Consider the following 17,307-nt stretch of genomic DNA (forward strand, 5'->3'; position numbering starts at 1 on the left):
AGAGGTCAGGCTGTACAGTCTGTCCATAGGTCACAACACTCATGGTCATCCATGGCACTCAGCAGCTTCTCCTGCAGGAAACACCACTAGGGTGGGCTTGGTTCTTCTCTTTTTTAGATCTTTTGTTGGTTTTTTTTTTCCCTTCCTAGGGTGCTGGTGAAACCAGCAACAACCCCGTGGTGTCAGGAAGTGGTTTGTGGACCACCAGCACCAGGCAGAGGAGAGGGGCAGCTCCGGAGGCAGAGGGGAGAGATGTTTGTGCATAGATAGGGGGTGAGGGGAGCAGCTGGAGGGGCTGGAATCCCAGGTGACAGACCTGCTCCTTGTCACCAGCTTCAGCACTTCCAGGGCTGGGGCAGATACCATTTCTCTGGCTCCTCCAGCAGGATCTCCAGGTGGGATGGGAGATGGCATCCAGCACCCGGCGGGGTCTTTCCAGGGACAGGAGAGCAGTTTGGGAGGAGAGGTGGCAGTCAGTGGTCCCAGGTGGCAAGTCCTTGGGTGGCTCTGTCCCAGGTGGGCATCCTTCAGCACCCCTTCCAGATGCACCCCTGTGCTCCAGCACCCCAGGGGGGGAGGCTCAGAACCACCACTCCCATCCTGCTCACCCCCCTGGCTCCATGCTCTTCCCTCTAAACAGAGAGGATCTCAGGAAACAAAACAAAATAAGGGAAAAAAAAACCAAAACACATAAAATCCAGCACTTTAAAAACCCCTCCTGGGTTGAACAGCAAGGTACAAGCTGTGACTTAAAGCAGGTCCTGAAGCAGCAGGAGCTGCTGTCTCCAAGTGGTGGGAAGGGTTCCACCTGCCTCCAGGAACCTCTTATTGCTGAGCTCCTCAGTCACCAGCAGTATATATTATATATAATAATATACAATACCTAAGTGTTTTCACAACCTGGTATAGAAAGAATTTCTAAAAAAAAAAAAAACCCAACAAAAAAAGGCAACCTGGTGGATTGTTTTTGGTTGGTTGGTTGGTTGGTTGTGGTATTTTGGACCCTGGGAGTCTTCACAGCTGAGTCTGGAAGTTCAGAGTGTAAAACAAACAAACAATTTGTATATATATAAAAAATATATAAAATAAATCAGTCAGCAGGAAATAGGCTGATTTGCATGATGCAAATGAAGGTGGATTTGGGGGAGCATTAGGTATTTACAGGTAAAAGAAGTGCTGCTTGAAATCCCTCTGCCAGCATCGTGGTCCTTTTGGGTGGGCAAAGGCCCCGCAGGCAAACGGAGAGGGGAGAGGTTGGAGAGTCTGTGAAAAGCTCAGCTTCTCCTTCTGTCCTGCTGCAGGGCTTATCCCAGCTGAGCCAACAGGTTTCCAGAAATGATGACCACCCCCAAAAAAACCAAACGTTGAGTTATCTTCTCTGAGACTCTTGTGGGAAAATAAAACAGTGATCATTAAAGAAGTGGAGAGGAACGCAGTAAACACCACTCTCAGGTTAGAACTCTGCAGAGGAGAAGTCCCAGCAGGTCGGGGTGGGGTGTCCAGCCTCATCTGCCAGGGGAGAGGCAGGCTGGGAGCCCTGTCTGCCTGTCTGTCTGTCCATCCATCCATCCTCCCAGGAGTGCCCCAAGTCCTGGTGCTCACTGCATCCTCCAGATGAGGCGGATGATGTAGCGCAGGAGGCGCAGGATGACCACCTGGGGGTTCCCTGCCTGGTTATCCAAGAAACCCTACAACCAGAGGAGAAAAAAAAATTATAAATAATATTAATAAAACCCAAACAGGATTAATTTAACCCCCAGCACCAAGCCCCAACCCTGTGTGGTGCCAGGAAGGTGTTTCAGAGGGGGGGGAAATTGAGTGTTTGAACAAGGAATGAACATAAATCCTGTGACTTTTCAGATTTTCCTCCAATAAAAAGCTCTGCAGTACTTGGAGGGTGGAAGCTTTGCCTTGGAGGTGGCCACCCCAATGAGGACATCAGGTGTGAGCCCCTGGTTGTGGAGGGGGTGAAATATAGCAAAGGGGCAGTAAAATTTGCCAGTGGGGTCAGGGGGTTAAAAGCCTCAGGGGAGGAAAACTGGAATAGGAGAGGTAAAATCATGAGAATGGTTGGAGTTGGAAGAGACCTTAAAGATCACCCAAGCTCCAACCCCCCCTGCCTGGACAGCAACACCTCCCCCAGAACATAAAGTGAAAACAAAGAAATAAATACACAAATTTAAAATCAAACAATTTGAAACAAAATTATAAATAATAAGATAAAAATAAAATCTAGCAGTTCTCTGCAGAGGCAGGTCCAACAACACACCACTTCTACTTCAGACCACCCCAGGGGTCACCACCACCTCGTTTACAACCCATAGCAGCAAACCCCCCCACCAGCATCCAGCAAAACCAAAAGGCACAACCCCCAAGGGAATATTTATTTTTTAAGCCTTTTTTCTTTCCTAGCAGCCTGGACTTTTCCCCCCCTTCCTCTCTCTGCCATCCCCAAGTGCTGGGGCTGTATTTAGTGCAGCAGAATCATGCCTGGGCATGCCCTGGGCAGAGAAATGAGGCTGTTTGTACCCACATGTATGTAACCCCCCCTCCCTGTCCTGCTGATCTCACCAGATGCTCCAGCATCCCCCACCTGCCTACAGAAAAACCCAGCAGGCTTAGAGATGGATGCCAGAGAAACACCCAAATTCGGTTTTCTTTAAGAAAAAGGGCTTGATAATAATAAAAGGGAGTTGGCACAAGATTTTTTCTTTTTTTGCCTCAGCTTGGGGACAGGTAGCAAAGCTTGGGGCCCCTGATGGTGGCTGAGGGGGATGCAATGTCTGGTGATGTGGAGGTGGTCCCCGCGGCCAGAGGGTCCCGTGGCCACCTCTGCTGCTGGCTGGACACAGCAGTTTTGGCAGGGCCAGGCAGGGCTGGATGGCAAGTTGCCCAATTTGCCCTGGTCTTGCCCAAGAGATGGTCCCTGGGGGTGGGGTGGTGGCCAGCCAGCCATGGGGAACGTGTGGCCCCGACCCGTCCGACAGCTCCGACCTGCCCGGCAAGTGCTGCTCTGGCAGGGCTCCTGGTTCCCCATTCCTGACCCCAAGGAAAGGGCAAAGCCCAGCAGGGCTGCTCCCCTGCCTGCCCCAGGGCCCCAGCTCCCCAGAGACCACCACCCCTGCCCACCCTTCAAGGAAAAGGCTCTCCAGGGAGTGACACCCGAGCCCATGAGCACCTTGACTTGACAGCTGGTGGTTAAATGCCCCCAAGCTCCCTGACACCACAAGCAAGCACCCATCAGAGTGATTACACAAGAGATGGGGTGTTTTTAGGGTCATGCATCACAGCCTCTGCTCCTGTCATCCAACAGGACCACTTCTGCCTCCTCTGGAGGTTGGAAGCTCAGCCGTGGTGCTGGGAACCACCCCAGGCAGACCTGGAGCCCACCCCTCAGACCTGTGAGGAAAACTCTTCCCCATCCCCTTGTTCAATTCACACCCCCCATACACACCCCAAGGGCTTTAGCACTGAGGGAGGTGGTCCCCAGGAGATAACACAAGGAGGATGTTCCTGCTGGGCACAAACCTCCCCCAGGAGCAGCTCCAAGGGTTTGCCTCAACTCCAAAGTTCAGGTACCATCCAGGAGCTGGAGGGATGGGATGGCACAGAACTTACAGAATGGGTTGGGGTGCAAGGGACCTTAAAGCTCATCCAGTTCCCCCCTCCCTGCATGGGCAGGGACATCTCTCACAGCCCAGGGTACTCCAAGCCCTATCCAGCCACTGGGACAATTCCAGGGATGGGGCAGCCACAGCTTCTCTGACCAACCTGTTCCAGTGTCTCATTACCCTCACACCAAACAATTTCTTCCCCATCTCCAACCTCAATCTCCCCTTTCTCTCCAAGTTTTAACCCCTTTCCCTTGTCCTCTCCCTACCCCCCTGTGTCCAAAGCCCTCCCCCAGCTTTCTTGGAGCCCCTTCAGATATTGGAAGGTTGCTCTGAGCTCACCTGGGAGCCTCCTCTGCTCCAGGCTGAACAACTCCAATCCCTCAGCCTGGCTTCCCAGGGAGGTGCTCAGCCCTCTGAGCATTTCAGTGGCTCCTCTGGACACCTTCCAGGAGCTCTGTGTCCTTCTGGTGTTGGGGACTCCAGAACTGGACACAGAGCTCCAGGTGGGGTCTGACCAGAGTAGAGAAGGAAAATCCCCTCCCTCACTGTGTGCTTCTGCTGGCCCTTCTGGATCAGCTCAGGCTGGCTTAGACCCTCCCTTTCCTTAGAAAAATGCCCTCTAAACAAAAAGGAGTGGGTATTTCACATCCCAGCCTGGATGGGGGGAGGTCAGAAGAGGAGTGTTCCAGATTCTGGGTAAAAACACAGCTTAATCTCCAGTTTGTCACAGGTCAGAAAAGCCAGAGCACTTGGAAAGTTGCTGTGACAAACTGGAGGAAACAAAGCTGATGGAGATGCAGAAACAGGACCACAGCAGCCTGGGGAGAGCCCCAACCTCCAGGCACCCCCTGCACAGACCCTGGGTGAGGAAAGAGACCACAGTTGGGTGACTCACAAGCCTGGGAGGATGGCTTAGGATCCAGGCAGTCAGCATTTCATCACCCAGGCTGCTGCCCAACGTGCTTCTGACTCCTCTTCCCACGGAGCAGGGTGAGTCTGATGGACCAGAAACCACATGCACCAACATGCAGCCATCCACAGTGCTCAGCAGGCAAGTGGCTGGCTAAGGGTGCTCCTCTGGAAGCTGCTGTTACTTCATCTCCTTAGGTCGGTTTGTTTTGGGTTGGTTTGTGGTTTTTTTTGTATTAGTGCCACCTTTTTTTTTGTTTGTTTGTTTTGGTTTTCTCCCCCCTCTGTTGCAACAATCAAAGGTGAGGGAGTTTATGGCCTTATAAATACACATGTTTCAAAACAGCTCTGGCAGAGGCTTGGTAAGTAAAATAAGTTATCAGCCCAAGTCCTTCCCTGTTTGTTATCTGTGACTACACTGCCACGCACACCACCCTCAGCAGCAGGGAGCTGGGAGCTGGGCCCAGAAATCAGCTGCAGTTCACTCCTTGCCCATCTCCCTAAAACACCCCAGTGCTGGCACCCAACTGGCTACCAGGAACCACTTCCAAAGCCACCCCAACCTTCCTCCCCCCCTCTTCACTTTTTTCTTCCTCATTATTGCTGGGCCCTCTCCCAACCCACCCAAGGTTATTTTATCAGCCCCAGGGTGCTCCGACAGATCCTGCCTGAAAAAAAATCCCTCAAGCCCCAGCCTAAAGGTTATTTCTGAATTGATTTAGTGATGCTGCAAGTACCAGCTCAGCCATGTCCAGGCCAGCACAGCCACCCACCCTCCCAGCCTCCCCTTTTCTACGTCTGAGTGAACGAAAGGCGCTCACCGCAGAACTGGTTTCCAGAGATGATTAAGCTTTTCCCTTTCAGAGGCTGTGTGTAAAGAAATGGAAAGTAAAAAAATAAATAATAATAATTAAAAAAAAAGAGGTGAAAGTTACCCTTCTGGGACAATAGGAGGCATTGAACTCATCCCCAATGCGACGCAGCTCCTGTGCAATCCAGATCTCAGGCTGGACATCTTCTGCTAGCGAGTGGGACTGCCACCGGGAAGCTGCAGGGAACAGAACCTGTGAGGCAGCTGAGCCACACCAGGGAAAAAACACCAAGTCAAGACTCCATGGCACTTGGCAAGACTCAAAAGAATACCACTATGCTCTTCTTAGTACTACTATTTTAATTGGTTGGGTTTTTTTACTTAAAAGAGCAGCATCTCCTCTGGGACACCCAAGCGTTGGTCCTCTCTTGAATGGGAAGAATGCCAAAAAGCCCTCCTCCAACCTCCTTCCCCCACAAAACCTTCTCCTCCCCCTCTTTCTAAACACTTTTCTTACAGGCACGGCAGCAGCTTCTTCCCTAACCTTAAAAACCCCCCTCTCTGCCAGGAGAGTTTCATTGGATTCTCATATTTCTTCCCTCCACCACTCCTGGAGTGCTCAACAAGAGCAGGGAAAGGATTGGTTTTGTCATACTGAGGAGCAAGCTACAAGTGGGTCTGAACACCAAGAAACCACGCTGCCAGCATCTGCAGGACTTGCCATCTGCAGGAGGGAACTGGGATCTTCCTGCACTTCTGGCAGAAAATAAACCCGACACGAGAAAGCAGTGCTGGCTCAGGAAAGGAAGGGAAAAAAAAAGCCTAATCCATCAGTTCTGCTGTACTATACACTGCTATTTCAGTCTCCATTTTAAGAGGTTGTTAAGACATGTGACAAAGCCCCTGTGCTGTCCCCCCAGACACCAAGGGGAGAAAAGAGCAGCCTGTGACTCAGGCAGGACCCCGAGTGGTACCCGCACCACCTCTTCCTCTTCCCTATTCTGCATGTGCAGCATCTGAGCAAGGATCACAGATGTAAGGAGAAACAAACAAACAAACAAAAAGCCCCCAAACAAGCAGAAAACAACAACAAAAACCCCAAACAAAAAAACAGCCCAAACAAACTAAAGCAAAAGACCTAAAAAACCCCCCCAAAAACCCAACAAAAACACTCCAAACGAACAAAAGCAAAAAAACAAACCCAAAAAAACCCCAAACCCAACAAAAAAACTAAAACAAAAACCCCAACAAAACAAACAAAAAAACCCAAACAAACCCCCAAACCACTGCACAAAACAAAACAGAGAGTTTTGGCACGACAGCTCAGAAGGGCTCCCAAGGGACCAGAAATAGCTTCCAATCTCAGAAGTACTCAAAGGATTAGCAGGGCAGTAATAAAAGCAAAAAAAAAAAACCCACCAAAAAACACAACAACAAAACAACCAGTAAAAAAAAAAAAAAAAAAATTAAATAAAAAGCCTGGCTCCAACCTGACTGGAAAATGGATTTCCGAGCCAAAGCAGGGCTCTTGGCTGGAGGCAGTGTTTTGTTTGCAGGCTGTAGTAGCGCAGTGCCCGCCCCGCAGGGATTCTCTGCCCGGTGAATGAACAGCAGCACAGCCCTCCCGATACCGAAAATGGGAGGGGGGCTGGGCCGGGGCGACCATCCCAAATCCCCCCACCCTCACCACACATAGCCCTGGGCTGCCCCTGCCCTAAAAGAAAGGAATTCACCCAGCAAAACAACCCCGCAGCCGGGAGGTGGGACCAAAGACACGGGGAAGGCTCCAAGGAGCACTGCTGGTTTTCCATCCTTTCCCCCCCCTTCTCCATCTTTCCCCCTCCCCTTCTCCATCTTTCCCCCTCCCCTTTCTCCACCCTCCTTTTGCCCCAGCTTTGCACCCAAGAGCTGGAGAGCTGTAGCCGGGGTTGGTGGCTGAGAGTGAAATCGGGCTGAGGTTTTCAGAAAGGACTTTCTGTGGTGCTGCCAAAAGAGCTCCAGTCATAACTGGTCCCAAAAGCCATCAGAGGCATTTTCGGGGCACCCCCCTCCCCAGTCCTACAGTGATGGTGAGATGGGTGTCCTGGGGATGGGCACAAACCCAGAGGCACCTCTGGGATGGCTGCATCTTGGGATGCTCTGGGACCAGCACAGCTCCAAGCTTAGAAGCAAAAAACCCCAACAAAACCCAACCAACTGAATAGTGCACCTCCACCTCCACCTCCCCACCTTGGTCACCCAAACCTCACCAGGGAACAGCTTCAGATGAACCACGAGCAAAGCCCAAGGAGAAAAGGGCAGCAGCTCCAAAGCCAACAGCAAGAGAACCACCACCAGCTCCTCAGCTCAAGGTTTGCTCCCTCCAGTTCACTGTCACACCCTGAGGGATTGATCCCCTTGACAGCCAAGGAGAGGTTCATGCTGCTTTGTGCCCCTCTCCCACAGGGCAGGGAAAAACTGGGATTAAAACATCACTTGGGAAAAAAACCAAACATTTACACCTGCTCCAAACAGGTGCCAAAACCCCACGTGCAAACCCTGCACTGCTGCACCAAGAGCTGAACCCAAACCCCAGGCAGACCCCAGCAGCTCCTGGGAAGGGCCAGAAACACAAATCCCAGACCCACACAGCCCCACCAAACTATGGGGGGGATTTCCTCCTCTCAGGTGGCTTCATGCCAAGCAATCCCATGGCTGGCACACTTATCCACCAGGAGGAACTCCCACTGCTCCTCTCCCACTCATCCCCCCTGGATGGATGCTTCCCACCTCCCACCCAAGAACATCCCCTCACTGCTTCCATCTCATTTCCCCCAAGAATGGCTTTGGACAGTGACAGAGAAGTGGGACAGCACACCTCATGGCCAAGGGCATCCAGTTATCCCTCAGGGATGCCTCCACTCTCTCCATCTGCCTGGGACACCACCTCTGGCTCTTCCTTAGGAGTTGGGCTGTTATCCCTGAAAACTCTGGGGAAGGTTTTTAGAAGGCATCTTGAGGGGAAGAGCATGAGCTTGGTTTGCTAGACCTGCCTTGGAAACAATCCCCCCTGCCAGGCTGAGAGCACCTACAGCACACAAACTGCTCAGCCTGAAAGGAAACACTTATTATTATTATTACTATTATTATTATTATTACTAAAAGCCACTTGCTTACACTTCCTAGAAAAGCTCTCCATCCCACAGCCTTACAGATAAAAATCAGCACTTAAAAGCACCACAGCAACAACAGCAGCCAACAAATGGCCCCTTTTTTTGCTTTCCTTGCAGGGGGACTGCCCCTTTTCCACGTGGAAAACCTAAAGGCACACAAAACCCAAAGTCACAGAGCCCAGGTAAAGGGACCAAGGAAAAGGTGTGCAGGGCAAACCCACAGCCAGGGAGCTAGGGCACCCCCTGAGCAGGGATGAAACAGCTCCATGGATCCATATTCCCTGTTTAATTGTGTTCAGGAATAGCCCAGGGTCACATTTAAACAGCTCCAGTATTTTCCATGTGCTTATAGCTGTTTAGGATGATGTTCCCAGCAAAAGCAACAGCCCCAGGGCTCCAGTGACACCAGCTTTTCAGCAGCTTCCCTACAGCTATGAAAAACCAGGAGCTCAGAAACCTGAAGGTGACTTCCCTGACCAAGGAACTCCAGCATCCTTGCCTGGCCCTGCCACGTGTGTGTGTGCTACACCAGGAGGTTGTGAAACTTGCATTAAGCTGTAATTACAGCAATAATGTTCAGAAAATCTTTCCTAAGGGCATGTTACAGTAACCCCCTCTGCAGCTGTAACCACAGCCATTAACCGGGGAGGGGAAAAAGAAAAAAAAACCAAAACCAAAACAAAAACACAACACAGAAAAAAAAGAAAAAAAAAAAAAAAAAAAAAAAAAAAAGAAAAAAAAAAAAAAAAAAAAGAAAAAAAATTTAAAAAAAAAAGGAAAAAAGAGGGGAAAAAAAAGCTGTTTTGATGGTATAAAGGTTGGAGTCGGGGTTTGTTATCCCCTGAGGAGTGCTACCAGCCCGGTACCTGCCTCCTTCCCTCCCACCCTCCCGGTTCCACCCGGCGGAAGTGAAAAGGTTTCCTCCAATTAAGGGGAATTAATCAGGCGAGGGGAAAGGCATGGCGGGCTGGCTGGAGCAGCTCCACAGGCATGTTTTCCCCACCACTAGAGGCTTCAGCCCTGCCTCACCTGGGGACTCGCATGTAAACACACACACGCCCGCTACCACGCTGCTGCTGCTGCTTTCACGCACCGATTTTTTTTCTTTTTTTTTTTTTTTTTTGGGTTTCACCAAAACAAACGGGAGCTTTGCGAGCCGAGCAGCCCCGACACCATGTGGCTCGTTCAGAGAGAAAACAGAAAGGGAAAAAAAAAAACAAACAGAAAAACGCAACAAAGCAACGAAAAGCCCAACAAAACATCGAGAGGACACTCAGTGCAGCCCCTGGTGAAAAGCAAGCCCTGCCTTGGGAAACTGGAGTAACTTTGTCCCCTCCTCCCCAGGCAGGGACTGACCCATCCCGGAAAAGAGTAATAATAACTTAAAAAAAAAAAAAAAGCAGCGCTGGATGAGCGGGTGTTCCCCAGCTCTGTGTGTGCCTGGTGGCCAGCTTGCAACAATCCCAGAGCCCTGGCGAGCACTCAGCCTGCTGCCAGAGCCACGCTGCCCGGGTCCCCCATCACCAGACCCCCCGTGCACACCCCACGCGTGGTCCCGGCGGGGACTCAAGGCTCCGGGGGAGTCTTTCTCAACCCTCAGTCCGGTTCGGTGGGTGCCGGGCCAGGGGAAGGTGCGGTGGGCACCGGAGAGACTGCGGGTGCTCAGACACCACCGAGCATCCCAAAAACCAGCCGGTGGGATGCAGGGGGGGCTGCGGGGGCTAGTGCTGCAGGTGCACCCCCTGGCTGGAAGAATCGGGGTTTTGCCTTTTTTTTTATATAAAAAGGAAAAGCCCAAAAGGTAGATGGGGGGTGGAGGGTGCTGCTGGAGAGGATGAAGATGATGAGCGCGCAGCGTGCGCTCGGACGGGCGCAACCCCCCACCCACCCCTCCCCATCTCGTCCCCCCTTTTTAATTGTTTTTTTTTCCCCTAAAAACGCTAACTCGGAGCCTTACCCATGGCGCTAAGGCAGTGGCTGAGGGCCTGGCAGGGCGGGCTGGGGGTCTGCGTGGCCTTGTCGCAGCTGAGGGGCGCGGGGCTGCGCTCGGCGTCGAAGGAGAAGTACCCGCTGGAGGAGCGGGACAGCAGCGGAGATCTCCGCACGAAGATGAAGAGCGGGGAGCGGGTGGCGAAGGGTCCGGGGCTGGCGGGAGGGCCCCGAGGCGGAGGCCCCGCCGTGCCGGAGGAGCCGGGCAGGGCGGCGGGAGCGCCGGGGCGCAGCTGCGCGGTCGGGCCCGGCCCCTCCGCCGGCGGCAGCCGCCCGCCTTCGCCTTCGCGTTGAGTTTTCACCTCGGGGGGTTGCTTGGCCATCGGGGCTGCCTGCGAGGAGGAGAAGAGGGGGTGTGGGGTGGAGGGGGTGAAGCCGGGACGGCGCGAAGCCGGGAGCGGCGGCGAGGAGAAAGCGGAGCGGCGTGAGGAGAAGCGGAGCCGCCGCCACCGCCACCGCCGGCCCCGGCCCGGCCCCTCCCGCCCCCCCGCCCGGCCCCATTGTTCTGCCGAAAGTGCTGAGGCGGCAGCTCCGATCCCCGCCGCCCCCCCGGCCCCGCCGCCGGTTCGCCGCCGCCTCCCGCCTCTCCTCAGCCTCCCCCCCCCGGATTTCCCCCGGCCTCACGGTGCTCCCCGCCGGCGGCGGCTGCTGAGGCGGAGCGGGGCGCCCGGCCGCGGGCTGGCGGCGGGTGTGTGAGGAGAACGGGCCCGGCCCTGCCCCTGCGCCGGCCCCGGCACCGGCACCGCCTCCCCCGCCGACACGCCCCGTGTTTACAGCGCCGAGAGACCGCCCCGCCCGGCACCGGCACAGCCCGCAGGCACCCGGGCACCGAGTGCTGGGCTGGGGGACCGAACCGCGGGTTGATGGACCGACCCATGGGCCGAAGAACCGACCCATGGGCTGACGGACCGGACCGCGGGTTGATGGACCAACCCATGGGCTGACGGACCGAACCGCGGGCTGAAGAACTGACGCGCGGGCTGACGGACCGACCCGCGGGTTGATGGACCGACCCATGGACCGAAGAACCGACCCATGGGCTGACGGACCGGACCGCGGGCTGACGGACCGAACCGCGGGTTGATGGACCGAACCGCGCGCTGATGGACCGAACCGCGCGCTGATGGACCAACCCGTGGACTGACGGACCGAACCGCGGGCTAACGGATGGACCCGTGGGCTGAAGAACCGACCCGCGGGCTGACGGACTGAACCGCGGGCTGAAAAACCGGCCCAGGGGCTGACGGACCGAACCGCGGACTGACGGACCGAGTGGCCCGCCCGGTCCCGCCGGGCAGTCACCGCCTGGCACAGCCCCGCAGTGTGCGCACACACCGCGAGGATACACACAGAGACACACAGACAGAGACACAGACACCGCGAGGATGGACACAGACACACATACACACACACTCACACACACAAACAGACACTCACACCCCCCATGAATCTACACACACCCTACCCAGCCCCTTGTGCTGCCTTCTCGCTTTTTACACACCCCTTTGCACCATGTCCTCGCACCTTTACACACACCTTACACACTCTGCACATCTACACACACCCCCTCACACTCACACCTTACACAACCCCTACACTGTCCACTCACACGCCCTGTTGCACTGTGCACCCGCATTTTACACACCCCTCTTTCACTCCCATCTCCAGTTACTTCCCCTCACACTGTGCACTCACACCTTACACACCCGTTTCAGTGTGCACAACTCACCCCTGCACTCACACTTCACACAACCATTTTGTACACTCACACCTTCCACACTCCGCTTACACACACCTCCACGTATCCCTCTTGCACGGTGTACTCACCCCCTGAACACAGTGCATGTACACACTCCCTCAGTACACACACCTTACACCCCCCTGTGCACACCTCGTGACACGCTCACTGTGCTGTGTGCTCACACCTTACACACACTTTATGTACACAGGTAGAGAATCTTCCCATCATGCTACTGATGCTACCTGGAGTAAATGGATTGCCTTACTCTCACAGAGACAGCTACACACACCTTGCACACCCGCTACTCACACACACACACCCCTGTGCACATCCCTGCCACATCCTGCTCCCCATCCCGGGCCAGCAGCCCAGGAAATCAGTGTCACCCCGTTTTACTGTGGAAATTAAAAAGAAAAAAAAAAAAAAGGAAAAAAATGAAAAAAATAGGAAAAAACCCTACCAAAAAAAGGAACACCTTCCCCCCCCCCCCGAAACCTCAAGCCCAGCAGCCACCTTTGTGATCCGTTTTGCATGACCAATCTCAATGTCATTTTGTGGTGACAAAACTCAAACCTGCACCCTGGCAGACGGGACCTGCCGACCACAGCTTCCTCCAGCCCCAGCACCCATGCTGGGGAGCACGGCTGGGTGTCCCACCAGCACCCGAAGGGACCCCCAGGAACCACGGGGGGGGGGAGCCTGGGGGTAGCTGGGAGCTGCTGGAGGCAGTGGGAGCACGGGGGGGTTGTCCCCCTGTGCTGGGCACCCCAACTCCTGGGGTCAGTGTTGGACCCCAAGAAGGAGATGGAGGGTCTGGAGGGTGTCCTGAGGAGGGCACTGGGGCTGGGGAAGGGGCTGGAGAGCAAAGAGAAGTCTGGGGAAGTTGTGAGGAGCAGCTGAGGGCCTGGGGGTGCTGATCCTGGAGCAGAGGAGGCTGAGGGGAGACCTTGGGGCTCTCTGCAACCCCCTGAGAGGAGGTTGGAGCCAGGGGGGGTCGGGCTCTGCTCCCAAGGAAGAAGAGATGGGACAAGAGGAACTTTGGGCCTTAAGTTGTGCCAGGGGAGGTTTAGGTTGGAGCTGGGGAACAATTTCTGCCTGGAAAGGGTTGTCAGGGCCTGGCCCAGGCTGCCCAGGGCAGGGCTGGAGTCCCCATCATCCCTGGAGGGGGTTCAGACCCTGGGGATGTGGGGATGAGGGACATGGGGCAGGGGTGGCCTTGGCAGTGCTGGGGGAAGGGTTGGACTGGGTGATGCCAGTGGTCTTTTCCAACCAAAATGATTCCATGATTCTATGTGCAGGGATGCACAGTGAGGTGACCCAGACCACAGGGCTCCACCACTGCCTCTCCCTCTGCGGGTCCCTCACACTGGTGGACAGGGCATGGGACAGGGACACCCAGCACGGTGTGGGGACAGGCACTGGTGCATCCCTCCAGCAGCAGCAGCCACTGAAGGACAAACTCCCCCCCCCACAGCACCGAGGAGAAAGATGAGGAGATCTCAGCCAGAAGCCCGTGGCACCTGGGGACATCTTGTCCTCCATCTGCCACCACGGGGCTGTGCCCTGATCACCCGAGCCCGGGGCTCCTCTCCGAGGCCACCGTGGCTGCAGGAGACAGCCCGGTGCTGCCAGCCTCTTGGGACCTGTCCCCTCTCCCCACCATCCTCGGTGGGGCTCGTTATCCCGGACGCCTCCTCCTCGGCGCTGACGGGGTCACCTGCAGATGATGAATGTGGTCCCGGTTTTCGGGGTGACCCTGTGGCTCTGATGGATGCTGCTCCCCCCACGGGGGAGGAGCGGTGCCTGCAGACGGATGGCAAAAGCAGCCGGGAGACACCCATGGGAAGCTGGCCCCGCGCCCAAAATCTTGTCCTGGGGTCTCTCAACCAGCCCTTGCAGGAGGCACCGGGGCTGAAATCCCCTCTTTCAGCCCCAAAAGTAGCCCTGCACGTGGCTGACATGCCAGGGTCGCCCTCCTGCTCCGGGGGCTGCTTCCCATCCCCTTCCCACCGCTCCTGGGAGAGGGGAAGGAGCTTCCCAAACCCCTGGGATCCCGGAGCCACCTGCAGCAGCTCTGCCCCTCTGTGAGGGTCCTGGAGCGTCCCGGGTGCTGTGGCAGATTGGGAGGGGTCCCTGCAGATGGGTGGGGGGTGCCAGGCACAGGCAGGTGCTGTGTTTATTTTCTTCTCCTCCTCGCTCGTTTTGGTTCCCGCGTGGGAGGCTCAGCTGGGCAGTGAGGTGGTGAGGAACGTGGGGCAGCAGAACAGCCCCAAATCCCCCCCCAGCTGGATTTCAGGCAGCTGGTTCTGGGGGCTGTGCAGGGCTCAGCACTCCCAGCTTCACCTCTCCCAGTGCATTACACCCCATCGCCCCCCCAAATCGTGGCACCAGGAACCCAGAACCCTTCCAGTGTTGTCCTCCTGCTCCAAAGCAGCCCTTAAGAGGCATTTGCAGCCCAGATCATGTCCCCATCAGTGCTTGGTGGGGGACACGGAGCCTGCAACCCCTGGGATCATCCCGCAGCATCCAGCCCCCGCGGGACACCGGGTCGGGGGTGCCACGTCCCAGCCCCGGCTCCTGCGGCCCCGGCACACACTAATGGCCAATTAGCCGAGCTCCTCCGGGACCTGCCAGCAGCCATGTCACTGAGGTGCCACCAGCAGCATCCTTGCCTGGCAGGTGGAAATGAGATGGGGAGGAATTGGAGAGGAGGGGGAGAGGGATGGACAAGGAGGGGGATGGGGATCCTGCAGTTCCCACCTCAACCTTCCCTCAGCACGGAAAGGTGGAAGGAGGGATGGAGAAAAAGAGATGGTGGGGGAGGAAGGACCCCCGATGCTGAGGGACCTCCTCTCCCCCCCAGTTTTTCAGAAAAAAACACCCCCAAAACACCTCCCTGCCAAGCACCTGCTCACCAAAACCCCTTTTTAACCAACAGAAAAAAACCCCAAACCCTGACAACTTCTTCTCCAGCCCGGTGTGATAAATGTGACTTCACCCCGTGCTGGGAGATAAAATCAAGTTGAAGCTGAGTTGCCCTAAACAGGAGGCTTGATCTGAGCTGGGTTGGGAGCCTGACCTTTACCAGGGTGCGGTGCCCTGCTCACTGCTGAAGGTGCTGAGAGCAGAGGAAGCACCTGAGGTGCCTCCAGGGGGGTGAAGAGGGAGGAAGAGGAGGAGGTTTGGGGACGTGGGACAGGCAGGTGGCACATGTGGGTGATGGCAGGGTGCAGGTGTGGGAAGGCAGCCAGGGGACGTGCAGGGAGGTGGCACCAGGCTCAGACACCTGTGGGTGTCAGCAGCAGAACAGAAAAGATCCAGAACCTCCCCCAGGGCTGACTCCTCATCCACCCAAAGGGCAACTCGAGAGTGATTTGTCCCCCAGTGACAACTGAGACACCAAATTAAAGAAACAAACAACAGAAAAACAACAAAACCCATCCACAAAAATAAAACAGAGCCCTTCCTGCTCCCCCAGCTTGGTTGCAGTGCCTGGATGCTCCTGTGAGAACACAAAGGTTGTATTTATACAGATAGATGGGGTTTAAAATATATCTAAAAGTTTGTTAAAGAAACCTCTGAATCATCTGTACGAGCTCATTCCTCTTCACCCACCTGCAGGGCTGATGCCAATAGGGTGATGGATCAAAAGATGGTCCCCCAGCTTCTCCTGGAGGCAGTGGTGGCTGAGAACTGTCCCATCATGACCTGAGTGGGACATCCCCCAGGGGCTGCTGCTGATTCCCTGCTGGCCTCAGTTAACTCCTTACCTGGTTAATGAGTATTTCACTTTTTGCCATCCCTCCTGCTGAGTGACATTGCCTTGGGTGACATCAGTGCCTCACCTGATGGCACCAGGACCACTGCTTCATTAGTCTGCAGCTGAGTAATTAGTGAGGTGCTTGCACCACTCCAAAATTTCTTTTTCATGCCTTCAAACCTACAATGTAGAGATCTGGCTGTTGCTGGAGTGATGTTGCCAGCAGCCAAGGCTTGGCCAAGGGAACGTGGTGATGGGTTGCCACCACCAAGTGACAGAGGAGCAAGACCCCAGCTTCCCACCACAGCACTGCACGATGGCAAAGGGTGAAAAAATGAGTAAACTTGGGTTTTCTGAAAAAGAAAAAAAAAAGCAAAGCCACCTACATGCCAGGAAATCTCCTCTCTGTGTGGGTGGAGGAGGCCCCAAGATGAGTTCTCTCTAAAGGGTGACTCTGGGGATACCAAGAGATCTTTAGTGTGGATTGGGTGCTGAGGAGGAAACATCAGCAGTGCCACCTGGGGCCTGTGCTCTGCTCTCTTTTTTTTAGCAGCTCATTTAAAAAGCAGTTTGGAAAGGGGAGCCTCCAGCCCTCCAGGTCACTCTTTTTTTTCCCTGTGGCTGTTGGGTGGATTGGGTTGGGTGGATTCTCCTGGAGGTAGAAATTCCATTGAGCTGATCAGACATAGGCATATACCTGTGTTATGAGAGGAAGAACTAAATCTATATATTTACTATTTTTGCAAAAAAAAAACCCCAACTTGAACCCTGTTAATTTTCACCTGGTCAGAGAGCAGGGAGTGTTTATATTTCCACTGGCTTTCCAAGGAGTTTCCCCAGCTGATCAACTTCCTGGACCAGTTTGTTCATGAAGCAGCTGCTACATTTCAGACCTGAAGGCTTTGCCCAGAGGAGGGAAAAAGCAAAGCAGATGAGTTAAGGGATAACTCCCTGAAGAACTCAGAGATTCAGGTGGGAAAAGGAGCCCCAGCTGGAGGGAGATGCTCCCTGCTGCAGGAAGTTCAGTGTTCCCAGTGTGTCCATGGCCTTGCCCTGGGTTCAGCTCACCTCCTGGGTGATTTTCAAGCTGATCAGTTTAAGCAAGAGGAAAAAAGACCCTTGAAATAGTGATAGGCATGGAGAATTATGAAAGGCTGTTTGTCTCCCTCCTGTGGATAGATGCCCAAATAAAATTAATGCCCTCGCCTCCTCTCCCTGCTGCTCTGCTGATAAAACATCCTTTTTTCTCTTTACTCCCCAGGGAGAAAGAAAGAGGCTGCTCCTCTGGACCTTCTCAGAAGCCACCCCCCAGCCTCAGGAGGTGAAGTCCA

At 54.7% G+C, this 17,307-nt stretch overlaps 1 protein-coding gene across 2 annotated transcripts; it reads right to left on the minus strand.

The window, feature by feature from the left end:
* Positions 1–964: 964 nt before the first annotated feature.
* BCL2L11 (BCL2 like 11) lies at positions 965–11,174 on the minus strand. 2 transcript variants are annotated; one of them, XM_030448685.1, is made up of 4 exons: positions 11,100–11,174; positions 10,444–10,807; positions 5,459–5,571; positions 965–1,688 (listed from the first exon to the last, which is right to left on the minus strand). In XM_030448685.1, exons 2-4 carry the CDS (start codon positions 10,796–10,798, stop codon positions 1,599–1,601), a joined length of 558 nt encoding a protein of 185 aa, XP_030304545.1. In that variant the 5' UTR covers positions 10,799–10,807; positions 11,100–11,174; the 3' UTR covers positions 965–1,598. The 2 variants fall into 2 exon arrangements, with proteins under 2 accessions (XP_030304545.1, XP_030304544.1); XM_030448684.1 differs by having other exon boundaries at positions 5,459–5,598; positions 11,100–11,168.
* Positions 11,175–17,307: the final 6,133 nt, after the last annotated feature.

Source organism: Calypte anna, chromosome 3 (genome assembly GCF_003957555.1).
Source record: "Calypte anna isolate BGI_N300 chromosome 3, bCalAnn1_v1.p, whole genome shotgun sequence".
NCBI classification, from domain to species: Eukaryota; Metazoa; Chordata; class Aves; order Apodiformes; family Trochilidae; genus Calypte; species Calypte anna.

Excerpts from the sequence above, each read along its gene's own strand:
- BCL2L11 (XM_030448684.1), bottom strand. The coding sequence starts at position 10,798 with ATGGCCAAGCAACCCCCCGAGGTGAAAACTCAACGCGAAGGCGAAGGC. Across the intron at positions 5,599-10,443 it reads CCACTGCCTTAGCGCCATGG|CTGCCTCACAGGTTCTGTTC; the intron begins GTAAGGCTCCGA and ends GGTGTGGCTCAG. Across the intron at positions 1,689-5,458 it reads CCTCCTATTGTCCCAGAAGG|GGTTTCTTGGATAACCAGGC; the intron begins GTAACTTTCACC and ends CTCTGGTTGTAG.